At 37.4% G+C, this 17831-nt stretch overlaps 1 protein-coding gene across 1 annotated transcript; it reads right to left on the bottom strand.

Annotated features, from left to right (window-relative positions):
- Window positions 1-2108: 2108 nt before the first annotated feature.
- On the bottom strand, window positions 2109-17754 carry nampt1 (nicotinamide phosphoribosyltransferase 1). Its single transcript, XM_065273477.2, has 11 exons — window positions 17598-17754; window positions 12292-12448; window positions 10158-10261; window positions 9953-10081; window positions 6556-6714; window positions 6132-6268; window positions 4990-5215; window positions 4107-4226; window positions 3806-3946; window positions 3582-3716; window positions 2109-3471 (listed from the first exon to the last, which is right to left on the bottom strand). Exons 1-11 carry the CDS (start codon window positions 17655-17657, stop codon window positions 3361-3363), a joined length of 1479 nt encoding a protein of 492 aa, XP_065129549.1. The 5' UTR covers window positions 17658-17754; the 3' UTR covers window positions 2109-3360.
- Between the last annotated feature and the right edge of the window lie 77 nt (window positions 17755-17831).

Here is a 17831-nt window from a genome sequence, read left to right as displayed (position 1 = left end):
CCGTCCAAAGTTTCTGTGATTTGAAAGCAAAGTTCCCGCAATGAACAGAAACAAGTAACAGGATTTTGAAGTCACGTGACCATGTGTGTCCATACGGCAAAAAATACATTTCTCTGGCCAAAAATGTATTTGAAATATATACCATAAATATATTTTTTAGAAAGGAATGCTCCAATATATTTTTGAATTTAGAAAATTAATATACCAACATATATTTCAAAATATATTTTAAAAGGGTCATATTATGATTTTTTTTAAAAACTGTAAAATAAATATTGCGTATGTGAAGTTTTAGCCCAAAATGCCCCACAGATAATTTATTATAGCATGTTAAAAATGCCACTTTGTAGGCCTGAGCAAAAGTGTGCTGTTTTTGGGTGTGTCCTTCAAAATGCAAATGAGCGGATGAAATGCAAGGACTGATGCAAGGATGGTGGTAAATTGTTGCAATTGAATTTTAATTGTGCTTTCAATTATTTTTCTCTCTCCTTTTATCTCTGCACTAAATGGCAGTGCTGTGGTTGGATAGTGCTGATTAAGGGGTGGTATTATTGCAATTAGACTTGCTACCTACCTGAGAGAGAAATTCATAGTGTACCTGAATGCACACGTACCAGTTTTGACCAAAGTTAATTGTTTGTTTAGGGTCTTTGTGTTTATTTTCAGTTAATCTTCTACACCCCGCATCACTGTAAAATATATTTTTATTTATTTATTTATTTTTATTTAGTATGTTTATTTATCAGGGACAATGTACAAAAAACATTAATCTTTCGAACAGATGTTTTGTACCAGAGTTAGCAAAAACTATTTTCCGTCTGCAGTCCCCGGGCAGGTATACACAATATTAAAACATTACATTATAAAAACCAACACATCCTAAGATATGTAGAACTTAATTAAAACTTACATTTAAAAACCTTAATTGAGCTGATGCTGACACAGCTGGTTATCGAGGATGTATTTCTTTAAGTTTCTAGTAAAATTATTAAAATCTAGAGACAGCTTCAGACTACCTGGAAGTAAATTCCATTGTTTAATAGTTTTAAAAGAAAAGGCTGTCTGTGCAAAGGTACTAGATCTATTCGGGATGGCACAATTTCATTAGAAGTTAATCTATTGATGCATTCCTAGCATGTTTTTCATGCACATAACTATATGATATAATTTATACTAATATACCTGGTATATACCATCTTATAAATTAGGTCTAAATTTGGGTGGTCAATCTGCATTTGAAAAGGTTTTAAATCTATAGCTAAATCAAGTAAATGTACTCTAATTTAGTCATTTTAGGATGCCAAAGTCAAGTTTAATCATATAAAATGTATTTTACCAACAACAAAATTGTGGCCAGTGAAAATGCTGAATGGCTAACTTTGGCTGGTAAGCAAAAAAGTTAATGTCAAGCCATGATGACCCCTTTAAGTACAAGCAAATACATTTCTAATTTTACATTCCAAAAGTGTATTCTTTAGTAAAAAATATTTTGAATATTAATAATTTTATAAAGCTTATTTTTTAAAGTTAAAATATTTATATTGCTTAAACGTTCGTAAGATAAAAAACTTTTTCTTACAATGATACGTGAATTTTTTTTTTTTTTTATTGAAATATATTGAGGGCTAAATATATTTTTTATTTTATTTAAAAAAATATATATTTTAAAAATATATTTAAAAATATTCCAAAATTGCCAAAAAATAAAGCTATTTTTGTAAACATATATTCCAAAATATATTTTAGCAAAAATATTTTGGTATATATTGCAGCAAATATATTTTTGGCCATTTTTTGTATATTTTGATAAATATTTAAAATATATATTTTGCCATATGGGTGGGGATTAACATGTGTTTAATATAAATACAAATCAAACTTAAATCAGTCTTATATTGCTTTTATTTCAACACTAATGTTCCGCAACACAGAAATGTGCACAGAGACATTAATGTTTCTTGACACATTTTTAAACTGGTCATAGTTTCTACTATAGTTGAAGTCTAGTGCACTGAGAAACAAATTACTATCCTTACAGCAGCTATAAAAGGGAATGATTTCATCTTTTCACCATACCATCAAAAAAGTAAAGTGGAAATAAAAAACAATTTAGCAAACAGGATGGGTTGTGTTGTTTAATATGCGGTCAAAACTGCATACCATATTAGTTTAAAATATCTGAAGGAAAGAAAAAGAGGAAACCCGACATATACATAAAAACATCAATCAAATTATAATCAGCAAGTATTATCCACCAAGTGTACACTCAGAGACAAGTATGCACACACACACACACACACACACACACACGTGCCAGAACTGACTGGCTGACATCAGTCCAGAGAACAAAGCAGATATTTTCTGTTGGTACAAAATGGGCATTAGACAAAAATAAGAACCAATCTCTATATGCACAAATAATAAACCATCTCTCTCCAAACAAACACACTCGCCAGTATATACAAGAGAGGAGGCAGTTTGGCCACATTAATTTGACTATGGATATTTACTATGGTAAATCTGATGCTATTTAAGTCTGTCATAAAAAATAATGATTCTGAAACATTACGTATACAAAATATTAAACCCAAGCTCTTCTAAAATGATTTGTGTTGTATAATAAAACTGCCATTTTCAAGTGTTTCCAAAAAAAGCGTTGAATATAAAAAAACTGTTTTGTTGCGCCGTGAATATATCAGCATTGTGTTCTTAACATGTTGGCAAGGTTTAAATAATGATTTCTATGGAAAAGGGCAAGGCTGTTGTATGTATACGTAAAACTCACAAAACACAAAAACATGTCCAGGTCAAAATTCACTCCGCAATCCTTTTATTATTCCTCTATTTATTTCTTTTCTTAAATTGGAAGGTGAAATGAGAACTGGACGTGTTTTTGTGAAATTGAAACGAAAGCGAAAACGCTAAGGCTAATGATAGTGAAAATAAAGTGTCCCCTAGTTCAGCCGTCTCATTTGCATAAAGTAAGAGAATAATCTTTGATAAAGTGAGCAACGCACACACGACATTCAAGCAACACTAAACCATCATCTTTCAATCCTACAGTGGTACAAGCAAAGAAAAATCTAATCTCGCAGTACACACACACACACACACGCGCGTACAGTAAGTCTCCATTCTGTCAAAGACGTGTGATGGATAGCACGCTTGGTCAAATATACACTTAAATGATTTGGATAGCTTTCATCCGCCATTAGAAAGACACATTAAAGCACAGCGGAGTCTGGAGACAAACGCAGAAGAGTTCTGTACACTGTATGTGGGCGCATCCTCTCGTCTCTCCGAATGGAGTTTCGGACACGACTCCTCTGGGTTGGTGTTTTAGGAGGTGTTGAGGGGGTCTCAGAGCAGCTCGTCTACCTCGCTCCTCTTTAGCTTGGCATTGTCTCTGACCTCATCGAAGGTGTACGTCTTTATGATCTCACCGTTGCGGAACACAGTGTGCAGCAGGTCCTGCAGGGGAACAGAGGGGGACATCAGAAACAAAAAAATATATTTCGATGGAATTTACTCAGTTACCCGATGATGAAGAACATTCAGAACAACAGGTCTGAAGAACATACCTCCCCATACTCCTCCAGATCACCCTTCCCCTCCTCCAGAGTAACAAAGTCACCGTTTGGTGTCCTGTGAAGAGAAAGACGTCCCTTCTTTGACCTTTTGTTGGGGTCTGCAACAGGATCTTTGAAGACGTTAACCTGTAAAAAATGTTAGAAATGAGCAATTCATACTTCAGAACTAAGCTTTTCTGCATGTGAATGTAATGGATTTGTTAAACCACACTTACACCCAATCCATTGGTCACAACGTAACTGCACTTGAAAGAGCAGTTGAGCAGATCTCGGGTCAGTTTCTGCAGCAAAGCGCCCCCTGAGCCAAACGCGATGTTCTCGATGCTCCATCTGTGTTGTTTCATGCCTTCCACAATCTGTTTCAGTACAAAATAGGTTTGTAGAGTTCATATGGGCTGTTTATAACTGGTATTAAGATGCGTTTCCGTCGTTCAAATCACAAGTGGACGAGCTTCTTTAACTGTAAACAGCATCATAGATCACATGATATTTCTGACACAAGCTGGGCGTACACACCTCCTGTAAAGTGTTGATGTCCACACCGTCGCCCTGAATCACTCTGATGTAGGGTGGAAGCACCTTGTAGCCCTTGGAGTTCTCAGTAGGAAGGAATTTCTTCCCTAAAATCTCTAGGACCTGGGAAATGAGTCATAACGAATGTGATGTAAGAAGAAAGTCAAGCAAATTACATTTTTTATTTTCTGCTTTCAAGGATATTCTACAAAATAGTTTGAATAGTAAGGGTGTCACGATTTCGATTTTAAATCGAAATCGATCGAAATGAAGTCACAACCTCGAACTTAGAATTAAAAAATGGGATTGTCGATGCTGCCACGCCACCATGTCACGTCCGGTCGGCTTGCCAAGCGGGGGAAAAAAACCTCTCAGAGATTTATATTTTAAACACAAGGGATGTATTGCTACAACTGCTTGAAATGCATATCATAAACAGGATTACTACCTAGTGATCTGACTTCGGACAGAGTGCAGCTCTCTGCACGTGTGTGAGAGAGGCGCCAAGATGCAGCGGGTAATATTTTTAACAAAAGGGATAGTTTGCCTCAGCTCACAGGAAACGCATAAAACTGAACAAATACGTAAGGATTAGTATTTTAGTTTGTTTAGGGTTCGGACAGTTGCGAGAGCACGTGCATGTGAGACAGAGAGATGACACACTGGATTTATTTTTAGATGCTAGGAGTCCAAGACGAGTAAAAACCGAGAATCGAATCGTGGCCTTAGAATCGAAAATGTAATTGAATCGAGAATTTGGAGAATCGTTACACCCCTATTGAATAGTTTTATTTACTTGCCTAAAAAAACTGAAAAAAAAAAATTCAAATCGGAATGCACTTTATTACAGGCTTTGTTAAAATGACGGGATGATGATGATGTCTACCTTTAGCACCGTGTCTAGAGGATTTCCTGAATCTGGTCGAACCACCAGCGGGGCATCTGCGCTCCTCATCTCGATCAGACTCCGGAGGTCCTCACCCCAGATCTTCTCACAGGCGTTGTAGATGTCGTAGCTGTCGCTGACAATGGAAACGGGCACATTGGGGAACTGCTTGATAATGTGCTCGAAAGCGTCCTTCTCGTGGTCCTTTCCCCAAGCAGTGATTGTGCTAAGAGTCAAGCAGGAGAGATAAGCGTTTATATGAAATCAAAATACTGCTGAATTAGTCAACATCCCATAATAACAAATCAACCGTGCATTGCATTTTTAATAACTTGATTATTTCACAGCAGTACTTGTGTTTATCTCTTAAAATGCTTTAGTGCATCAAGCAATTTCATTTCACATCTGATTAAACATCTGGGCTTAGAGCCCAAGCCACCATTACTTGTTACTCTAGGATAAAAGTGTCGTGTTTGCTTGTGCATGCATGCAGGCTGGGCATGAAATGTCCTAATGGTGATAACTATCCAAGAGAGAGTGTTGCATTATATAGCATTAGAAGTGAAAACCACTTTAAGGGTTAGCGTTAAAGTTCAAGGTCTGAATGACTACACAAAACTACTTCACAGCAGTGCAATTATACAAAATTAAACTTAAAATGCTAATTTTGTGGTACTAACTTGATTTGATTACAATCACAGTTTATCACAGCAGCCACTAGGGGGCAGCAAAGGAATCATCTTGGGCAAAGTTACTGTGTTTCTCTTACTTCATTGGTAAAGTGCAAGAACAACAGAAAGCATAATCTCCATTAAAGGTGTTGTATGGGACGCTATCTCTTCTAATATTTTAGATGTTATTAGACACACACCCTCTTTCACAAAACCCCTGGACTTAATGAAGATATTGATTTCTCTCCATTTTTATAATTTTAATAATTTTTTTGTTGGTAGCTTACTTTCCTAGCCCTGTCTTAACAATAAAGGCTTTTTACTTTCATACTTGGGAGTGCCTGGATGTGGATTTTTTCTTTCAGTATCCACTTAGCATTTTTGACACACACACACACCAGTGTTTAGAGGCTTATAGCACCTTTAAGCAAAATGATTTAGTTTGTATTAAAATAGTGTTTGTGTTTCTACCTGTGTTCTGCAGCTGGTACTGAGAAACCAGGAACTGGGTCTTTGGTGCCGTAGTACTTCTTAATAACGCAGATCCCAGCCACGGTGTCTGTTCCTTTGAAGTTTACCAAGTGAGCAGATGCCCCGATACCAGCCGTCTGAAATCATGATGGATGTATAAACACACAAGGCTTTCAACTGTATGCGCGTGACGTATTTGCAATGAATAAGAGTATTTTTGACAGGGATAAAATCTTTAAATGGTAAAAAGACATTTAATCCTTAAACTAACCCAGCCTGATTCCAGTAATCTGGGTTGACAGGTGTGGTAGTAAAACCAGATTTGTTGAGTTTGTGTAAGAGCAAACAAACTCTACCAGTGTGTTTAGCACCCGGTTCATCAAATTAAGTATGTACTTTGGCAACTAAAACACATAACACATACCTCTTGAGATGAAACTCCTCTGTAGCCAAAATCATGTAGTTTATATTCCAGTCCCTCCAGGCTCCCTGACGTCTCCATGAGATATTTGGCCAGAATCTTCTTCTGTTCTCGTGAGTTAGTCGCTACGGTGATGGGATACCAGCTCTGAACCAAGATAGTCTGTTGAGAAGACAAAAGTCACAGTCATTCGTCTGCTCTGTTTTAAGCGTTTACGTATATTCATATGCAGAATCTTGCTTACAAAACTGGACAACATTTTCTCATTCTGCTAATCTGGCAAAAAAAGGCTGATTAATACTTCTGCATCATTGTTCGCATCGATGTGCAGAGCGCTAGAAGTTAGTGTCGACGGTGTATATGCAGTATCAAGGCAAAAGCCGAATATGCAGTGCTGCATCAGCAGTAATGGATGTAAATAGACAGCGACTTTCGTTACAGCCTTAATTGTTAAATATTGCCTCCAACTTGGTCCATCTTTGTTTTACCATTGCAAGTGGAAAAGCATGTGATTAAGGCCTAGTCCACACAGACGCGGGTATTTTTATATCCAGAGTTTTTCCTCCAAAAAAAATCTCATCCACACATGCTCGATTTAAAAGAAATCTCCGTCCTAATGATAAAGCAAAAACACGCTAAGCACTGTCAAAAGCATGCCACACCAGCAGGCGGCGATATAACTCAAATCGTAAAGCCACCTTGGCCAATCAGAAGCCTAACAAAAGTGTCGTCGCAAGGAAAACTACACGACTGTCTACACGACAACATTGCAACCGGCGTTTTATTAAAATACTCGATTTTCAGCGCCGTGATACTGCGTTTTCGTGTGGACGAACGGCCGAACCGCGTAAAAAAGCCACTGTTATAAAAATACCCGTGTCTGTGTGGACAAGGCCTAAATCAGACAGGTTGTAGCAGACTGATCACAGAAATCCGCATAGAATTGATGCATTGTTACATTTTTGGAGAGGTGCACGTCAGGTTACAGTGTAGGGTTTGCATCTATGCCCACCAGACACGGAAGAGGCGGCAATCATGAGTGATTTACATGTTAAGTCAATGCAAAGATCAAAAATCTGAACTTTGGCAGATTTTGTCACAGTGTTAACCAATCAGGAGCTTGCTCTAGAAGTGACATGATTACAGAAACTAAGCGAAGGCAGAAAAACAAAACAACAATGGAGGACAATAATCATGCTATACAAGACATCTTTGTACTTTAACAGGAATTAAAACGATCTTGTTTGGAAGAAAGTGAGTGAGGAGGTCAAACAATCTGGTAAGTTTACTCAATTTGAGCTATATAAGCCCCTCCCATGTCTCGAATGACGCGGAAATTTCGTGCGTTTTCCCCGCCTCTTCCACATCTGTTGTGAACGCACAGTTAGCCTCTGCATACGAAACACTTCAGCAGATTCAAAGTCGTCTTCTGATTGGTTGAATTACGCAGGATTGCCGCGATCTTTAATGGTCCGCCCGAAAACCACAAAGCCATCTGATCGAAGAAGATTTTTAAAAGTATGTGAGATATTTTAACGCTTAAGATATTTTAGATTGTTTGCTTGTTGGAATGCTTGATTCTGATTGGCCAATCGCAATATGTGTTTTAATAACATATATGACATTATATTTACAAATGATTAAACCAAATAGTGCTTGTGACATTTCATTTTCTTGTCTTATCTTAAATCTGAAAGTAAACGTGTTTTCCTCACGGAAGATCTGCTTCGATAAAATAAAATTATTTAATGTTCCTTACCTAACTTATCAAGTAAATAGCCGTGTAATAGGCGGGATAATGTACAGACCGCAGGATGTTATCGCGAAATAAACCACTTCAATGTGATACAAGACCATCCACTTCGCATTAAGTCCTGATCACACTGTCAGGGCTTAATTCTGTAATAACATCTGGCTAGAAACATTACAACTTTAAATATGTTTACTGTTTGCTGGTTGTCATAGTCCTGCCTTCTTCTCCTAGTTTTTGCTCCCTGTGGCAGGATCATGTGTTTGGTGTGGTAGCACAAGGCCTTTGTTTTGGGCTGTGTGCTTCCCTGGCTCGTCTTCTGACCCCGCCCCCTCGTCTCTCTGTTAATTATCTTTATTGTTTAATGTCACCTGCACCCTCATCATTTACTCCACTTTTTAGTGCCCTTATGTTTGCTTTCCTGTGCTGGTTCATTTGGTCCTTGTGACGCCATGTTTCCTGTCTCAGTTGTTATGCACCCTCGTGGGCTTTTACTTTATTGTCAATACATTTTGTGTCTGAATTTGGGTTCCTCGCCACTTGAATTCATGACAGCTGGCCCTGTACTGTACTAACAGCGCTGTTCAGATAAGTAAACCCCAAACTAGTAGCATTGATCATATTAATGCCATAGTCTCAGAACAATCTATACAATTTAAGAAATGCGATACATCTGCAGTCTTAAAAAATAAAAAGACACGGATATGCATCTTGCAGTCAAACATGATCTGATGCAAATGGTAAAGCCAAACTATAGTCAAATCTGCCAGTATGTGGCCGTCACAAATAAGAGATTCTCTCTTCCCAAGCAGCACAAGCGATGACCGCCGATAAGGTGAAGGTGTATGTGGGGAGTATACATCATGCCGACAGCCTTCACAAAGCATAAACATATTTCATTATCAGTATAATGTAGACTTGTTGGTCTGCGTAATATCCAAACAAGCCGGTCATTCATAAGCATTAGTATCTCGCCATGGTCATTATAAAGGAAACAGAAGTGCGTTTTCAATCTCCTACATTCTCTGGAGAACATAACAGGGGAAGATACGCCTCATTGACAATGTGTTCTGAGAGCCAAGGGCATATCGCTACTCACTCACCCTCTCAAAGTCTAAATATATCAGGTACACATGATGACACGTGTCTGCCATTTATCTAAAGGTCTCTGAGTCATTTCTAAAGGGAATGAATCTATTTGCCTACACAAATAAAGGCAATCCCAGTATACAAATGTGGCAATGTACAGGAGAACCGAGTCACTATTACACAGGTGTACAGTATCATGATGACTGTAGCATATAGCCAGATGTATCATAGCATACAGTCAGCATGACTCAGTGAATCCGACAGTAAAACAGGACACCAGTGGTTTTAAGTCATTCAAACCAAAGATTATCTAATTTGGTATATAATGCGATATATGGTATGTGAAAAATTATAATAAAGTAGGATTTTACAATCTCTATGGGAAGAAAAGCATTCTTGTTTATCCATTATTTTAAAGCATTAACTATACATAGCTTTTTGAAGTTTAATATCATTTATTTATTGCAAACCATTACGATATGAACAGCAATTTCGAAAATTGTCTCCTAAATAAACAAATGTAAGTGCAACATCAAAAATTAGTTAAGCATTACAACTCACCTCCACCCAGTTAGTGAGCCAGTAGCATTCCGGATCTGTGCTTTCTACAGTAAAGAGCACGTTCCCACGCGGAATAACGCTTCCCTCCGGGACAGCCTTGATCTCGATGGGCAGGTGTCCCTTATATTTCTGTAGTGATATAACAGGGAGTGAATATTTGTCATGGGTCAAAACATTCACCGTAGACTGATCGAGTTTTCTGTACCTCCAAAATGTAGTTCCATCCTTTCTCATTGAACACATCATCCTGAAAGTGTTCTCGGTAAACCTCCTTTGCTTCTTGGATCTTCTCTGCAGTGACGACTTGTCCTGTGAGGTTAAAAGACATCAGAGTTGAAACACGTGAGACGAGGAAAGTGAATTATAACACAGACTTATGATGGAGATTGTTGTCCCTGCGTACGTGTATACATTTTCAACATTCTCGTGTTATTGCATTAAGGGACTTTTAAGTATTCACAGTACAGCTTTGTCTCACCAAAACAGTGTACAGAGACTCTAAAAATCCACTTAAAAGATACAGCTGCTTTATTTTAAGCAACAATTACACATATATGTGACTCTGGACCACAAAACCAGTCACACGGGTATAATTTTAGAAAAAGTTGTACAAAAATCATTAGTATATTATGTAAAGATCAGGTTCAGTGAAGATATTTTGTACTATATATCAAAACTTTATTTTTGTGAGTGGATACAGCAAAATCATGAAAAAATTGGCCAAAAACTTGCTCTTGTTTCTACCCTCTTTGGGGATTTCCCATTCAAGTTTGGTTTATATGTATCACCATTCAGTCCACAAAGTCATTACAGCCGTAAGCCAGTAGAGAGTTTTTCATAACTAATATTATTGGTTAAAGGACTTCATTTGGACTCTGAACTTTAAATTCAATGTTCTTAACTCTTTCCCTGCCATCGACGAGTTAACTCGTCAATTGGGAGAAAACGCTTCCCTTCCAATGATGAGTATTACTGGCTTTGCGCAATACCACTATAATCCACCAGGTTTTTATTCCACAGCTTATAATACCCAGAATTATTCCCTTAGGGCAAACAGCTGTATGTCCGTGTATGTTTTGAGGATCGCTCTGCATCTGATCTCTATCAAAAGTCCTTCACAAAAATGGAATTATGTAAGGTTTTTGCTCAAATTTAGTGTTTTTGAAGAAACCTACCCATATTTGAGAGGTGATAAAAGAGAACTAATGAAGGTCAGATGAAACCGTTTGTTTAGTTTGAAAGCAGAGGGTCTGTTCTTTTATTTAATATTGTATGTTTATATATTTAAAAAAGAACATTTTCTGGAAGGCATTAAACTTTTGTAAAAATCATTTAAAAAAATTCTTGCGCTGGCTGGAAACTTTTTTTTAAACACTGGCGGGAAAAAGTTAATATTTAGATTTTTCCACCCTCATAATATACATTATCAAATCGTTGTTTCTCAGTCAATATTGCCCTATCCTAACAAACCATACATCAATGGAAAGCTTATTTATTTAGCTTTCAGATGATGTATAAATCTCAATTTAAAAAAAATTGACTCTTACCACTGCTAATGTGGTCTAGAATCACATATTCACATCTAAAAATAATTAATACATATTTACAATAAAGCTGTCATGTATATCTTGTAGTGGAAGAATGAGATTTAAAGAAGGAACATAAAAAAATTAAGGCACTTAATATTTTTAATATAGTCATGGTGACAAGAGCTTTTGGATATTTGCTGTGTCAAACCCTGCCACCTTCAGCCATTAACAATACAAAATAGCCTCTTTGACAATACTGCGTAAATATATGATCGATCAAATGGAGACAATTATGTAATTTGAGCTACCGTACCAAATTTCAACTTCAGTACTTATTATTAACCCAGCAAAGAGTTTCATAGCAGAGTTAAGCTGAGGTCCAGGCTGCATGAGGCAGCCGATGTTTGTATTGTAATGAGTAAGAGCAGATGTTCTTTTGTCTTCTTGTACCTATAGCACTTTCTAAATCCCTCACCCCAGCACACCACAAAATCCTTTACAGTCTAACAATACCTTAAATTTCTCTTTAGACACATCATGTGTGAGTGGCGTGCAAAACAAGCTTTTTAAGCCAGCCTGCTGTTCTCGGCTTACACTAATGTCCCTCTTTATGATGCTATTTTCTTCCACTTTAGCATTCACGGCCAAGTTGTTTTCCTGTTACTAATATTATTTTTCAAGGGCCGAAAAATGAAGCAAACTGACTGTATGACTAATTTTGGAGTGGAGCTGCATTCTTGAGCAAGAACCCAAACGGTAATTACCAGTTGGGCCTTCCCTTTTGCACAACCGTGACAACGTCTAACGTACCTTTTAAGTATTTGTGGAGAATATACTGAAGCCCGTAGAAGACCGTTTTGTCATATTTGACTTTTCGGGGCTTGGATGGGTCTGCCTTCTTCTCACGGCACTCGAAATAAGAGTACACCTTACTAGTGTTCGGTGGGTACTGTTTGTAATGTGTGACCTGCATAAAAAGAAATACAAAATTAAGTTTTGAATCCACAATAGGAGTCAACAAGGCAAATTATAAAAGTGAAAGAACAGGCGGGCATATAAAGCATACATATGAGGAGCTCAGATGCAAAACACCACCTCTGTCAACAATGATATATTGATTATATTAACCAAATGCTCTCTGCACGTTTTATACGTTTATAAAATAGAGTCGCTTCAAATCGGCTTCATCCCAGCCTTAAGGCCATTGAGAAATACCAGTTTGTTGGCAGAATCCATGATAAAAAAATGCTTATTTACTGTATAAGAAAAAATGTCAGATGCACTTAGAGGGTTTTGCATGTGAGCTCTTGATATAAAATAACCCTTAATAATGGCACACACACACAAAAAAATGTACATAACCAATTATTTTATTGATCAAGATGACTCCATACCATTTCCAATTATTCCAACAAATGGATTGATTCTGGCCAGTCTAAAAGTCAAAAAGCTCAATTTTAGGGTTAAAGGTTGGAACAAACCTTTATGGAAGCAGTGGTTGGGGTGTTTGACTTATTTTGGCAATGCCTCGGGCTCTCATAATCTTATAGCAATATCAGTAAAATCCACTATCGGTCGACCTCCAATTATAAACTTCCTGTAGCTCAATTGGTAGCGCATAGCATCAGCAATACAAAAGGTCATGAGTTTGATTCCCATGGTGGACATAAACTGATAAAATGTGTATCTTGAATGCACTGTAAGTTGCTTTGGATAAATGCGTCTATCAAATGCATTAATGTAATGATCTAGTTGCCCATTTGCGTTTTCAATCAGTTTCCATTTCCATATAAATATATCTCATGCAGAGGATGGGATCACAGTTAGCAAACAGCCAACACAGTGATATCCCTTCTGATATTTTGTGCATCTGACCTTTCTCATTTTGGACGGTCTCCTGTAGTATAGACCCGCCTGGGAAAGGTCACACCCTTACAGTTATGTCTGACAGATATGATGATCGCCGAGTGTAGTGTAAGGTCTCTGTAAATTTATAGCAATTTTTTCCCTTCCGGCAGTCCCAAAGGACAAAAATCCTTATGGAGTAGTGGTGGCTCTCCATTCAGGAAGAAACGCCTGTGTGTGTGAACAGCTGCAGGCCGTGCGGGCATGCGCAGGGAAACATGCAGAACAAGTAGCCATGTTTAAAATCCACAGCAATGAAGCACATGCGTTACGACTCAGAACAGAGATAATAAACCCACCGGCTGTGGATTCAGCTCAGGATGTTGTATGAGGAAATCATGTAAGGTGTGGTGAACTGTAGTGAAAGTGAAACTACTACAACTGACTAATCTAGTTAAGCTAAAATGCAAAGGAGGAGATTTTGACCGCCATTTCCAAGACGACTGGTGCGTTTCGTGTCATGAACCAAACCAACTGGTTCAAAGATTAATCATAATATTACAAACTTATTTGAAGCAAAAGTAGTAAAGAAAAAGGTACAAAATCTTTTATGTGAGAATTAACTGCTTAATCCCCTGATGCACTGCATCCAACATTATTTGATTGATAGGCATTGCAGAACAATATATTTTACATGAATTATGAAAAATTTAATGTATCCAAATATGTACAATAAGTGTGAATGCATGAACTTATATCCTTCACTACACTTTATAAGTTTGGCCACACCTTCCCACAGTTTCCTTTTCTAAGGTATACTGACTTATGGGTAATATAGATCTTTAATCGGATCTTTTTTTTAAGTTATACTTTTTGGCCAGTTTTTGCCTTTATTTAACAGTGAGTTTTAGGAGAGGACAGGAAAGTACAGGGAGGAGAGAGGGGTATGGGATCGGCAAATGACCACGAGCCAGGAACCAAACTCGGGTAGCCAGAAGTGTGAAAGAATCACATGTCATACACTGCCCACTACACCATCGGCTCCGACTAACTGGAACTTTTATTGTTTCACTTCTACCCCTGTTTCACAAACAAGGCTTAAAGCGGTACTCCAGCCAAATATCAAAATAACCCCGGGATTTACTCACCCTCAAGCAATCTGAGATACATATGTCCTTCATCGTTCAGACAAACATTTTTGGAGTTATTTTAGTAAATGTCCTTGCTCTTTCAAGCTTTATAATGGAAACAACAGGGATCAGGGAACAATTTCTGACTTGAAACCCCAAATAGTGCATCTACCCTTGACAGAAGTAATCCACATGGCTCTAATGGGTTAATAAAGGTCTTTATACTTTTAAACTTTAGAATATGTAATAACTAACATCCTGTAACAGCGCCATCTTGGACTCATGCGATTCACATGAATTATGTAAGTTCAATGTGGCATCATTACTAGAAGCTAGTTATTATAAATTAAGGTAAAAAAAAAAAAATTTATCTTACAAAATCATATCTATTACACATACAAGACCTTCATTAACCCTTGGAGCCATTTGGATTACTTCTGTGAAGGATGAATGGGCTTCAAAGTCAGTTGTTTCCTGATCCTTGTTTTCTATCGTTATCAGCTTGGAAAAGCAAGTACATTTACTAAAATAACTAAAAATGTGTTCATTTGAAAGATGATAGACATATGTATTTCGATTGCTTGAGGGTGAGAAAATGTTGGGGGAATTTTGATATTTGGATGGAGTATCGATTTATGGCTAGTTCTAGACTAAAACTGTCTCAACTGAAAATAAATTGCACTGACAGATCTTAAGATATGCCAGCGCCATTGTCTTTAGATACACATCATTAATATATTAATCAAATCAAAGCATGTTTAAAAAAATTAATTAACTAAGGCCTAGTCTTGGCATTAGGTTAGCCTTGTCTGTGAAACCAGGTCCTAATGTTTTATTTAAATTAAGCACGTCAACTTGTGACTTTGACAGACTCGTATATCATTGCTTAAAATAGGAGCTCATAATCAGATTCATCTTAAATGGTTTTTACTGTATGTTCACAAATCCAACCCCTGTCATCCTTTATCATCTCATTTCTATCTTAGCGTCTCTGTCTCTCTCTCTCTTTCTCTCTCTCACTCACTCATTCACTCTCTCTCCAAATCTCACCTGGCTGATTCTACTACAATTTCATCAGTTATCTATCTGTTCATTATCTGAGCCAAAACCTTAAACAAGTATCAAGTATCAACATGAAACATTAAACTTTAAAGTACAGCCAAAAAGTAAAACCACACAGTTGAGCAACAAACTGCTGTTGTCCTTGGCAAAATTTCATACAATAAAAAAGACGGAAAAAAACCCCACAAAGTACAATACTATTGCATGGATAAGTATATATGGTAATAAAATGGCTGACTATTTTACAATGTGTAATATTTGACCCTTAAATGACCTCTGTAGGATTCTTAAGTGATGAATGCAAAACACGAGAATCCCATTACATCTGTGGTGGGAGGATAAAAGACAAACTCCCATCCTCGTGCATTATTATCGGAAAAACACAGATTAAACAAAGATGAGCCCATAACCACAACATAACAGTGTTACTGTGAATCCAAGGCCAGAGATCACTCGGGAACTGTGACTGAGCCATGGTAAAAAAGCAAAGATGCCATCCTGACAAATTAACTAACAAAAACACTTCTGGGTCAACAGAGACACAAGGGCGACAAGATGTTTTTTTACAACAAAATGAGAAACACTCTGGTTGCCTCACATGTTCCAAGGTCTTATGAAATACAAACATTACACAGCAATTGTCTATGAAGGTTTAATATCTTGCCACTCTGTATAATGTATAAAATGTATAACATATAAAATACTGTGTAGTTATGTCAGTAACTGAGTAGACAGAGCCAGACAAATCTCTTAAATCAAGACTTCCTGAATGACCCATCCTCGTCTTCACTTTAATACTGGGCTGGGTGGTATATAGAGTTTTGGTAATATATAGTTTTTTTCCAGCAAGACGATATGGGTATGGTCTGATATGACCATCCTTCATTGCAACAGAAGCTTTCCCAGTACACTGAGGTCAGACGTAAGCTTTCCTACCAGCTCGCACTTTGAAACAGGGAGGAAAGCCTGCATTTTAATTTTATTTGCATCATACACTGTTTCAGTAAGGAATAATGGATGACGCGTCATTGAATTATTTAAAAATAATGCACATCCAAGGTGGTAATGCCGTTTCACTGCGGGTGTGCATTATTTTCAGTTATACTATGGGGCTGTTGAATGCTTTATTCTGATGTACCATTTCTCAACCAATCAGAATAAAGGATTCAACAGGGCCATGGTATAAATAAAGGTAATTGTGAGTGACTTCTCCCACGGGCCTTAATTTGATATATAACTTTTCATTAATAAAATAAACACTTTTATTTAACAAATTAATATACTTATCAGATCATCACTTAATGTGTACTACATTTACAGAGTTTAATAAAAGACTTCATGTAGACTACAGGAACTATTTTTCCAAATATTACACTACACAGTAATGTATAACTTACTTATCATGCCTACTGTACTACTGCAAAGTATGATTTATCTGTACTGATATTACACATTTCTATTTATAATGACAATACAAAATTAAATAATTAAATAATTGAAACTATAATGACACTCAGTATCCCAACAACCAAAATTAAAGTTGATTTTTTCCTAAGTATACTGTTATTGTAAAAAGAAATGTCAAATGTCCATCAAAATCTAAAATGAAAGTGATGCTAATGTAGTCAGACAGGAGACGTCATTTATTCTGTATTAATACGAGCTTAAAGGTTAGTTGCACAACTATCACCATTCTTCTAAAAGTAATTTAAAAAACAAGGTATAAGATTTTAGTAAACTTATTTTATCTGGATTTCAGACTTATGTGAGAAAGCAATTTCCTTTCAGTTTTGGTTTTGAAATAACGAAAGAAATCTTCCCTCGTGACCGGCCCCATTCGCCCTCGGCTTTATTTATACTCTTTAATAGATTTTCACGCATATATTCTAGATTTTTCATAGAAATTAAGATGTACCTGACGTCTCTCCTCACACACACTCGGCCTACAGACCTGACTGACACCGCTAACGGCCTGAAGGATGAAACCACCTTCATTTCTCCCTTTCATCCCTTCAGTCCCATGTCCAACGATCTACCGGAACCGGATCGATGTTAACCGGGCTGTGGGTCTCCGCTTACCTTGTAGGAGTCGGTGGCCAATAGGATGTTGAAGTCCGCGGCGCATCTATGTTGCTCCATCTTCCCCTGGACGTGACTACAGACCCGCGCGCTGCTGCCTGTCAGTTCTGTTGTTCCGTCCCCACCGCGCCGACTCTCACCAACCCCCGTCGCCTAGGAGGGTGAATGACGCCATCGGAACGACGGCCAATCCGCGGGAGAAATGAATGAGGCGTCACGACGGGGGGCGGGGCG

The sequence above is a fragment of the Paramisgurnus dabryanus genome, chromosome 1, assembly GCF_030506205.2.
Source record: "Paramisgurnus dabryanus chromosome 1, PD_genome_1.1, whole genome shotgun sequence".
Taxonomy (NCBI): domain Eukaryota; kingdom Metazoa; phylum Chordata; class Actinopteri; order Cypriniformes; family Cobitidae; genus Paramisgurnus; species Paramisgurnus dabryanus.
This window is presented reverse-complemented; position numbering and strand designations above follow the sequence as displayed.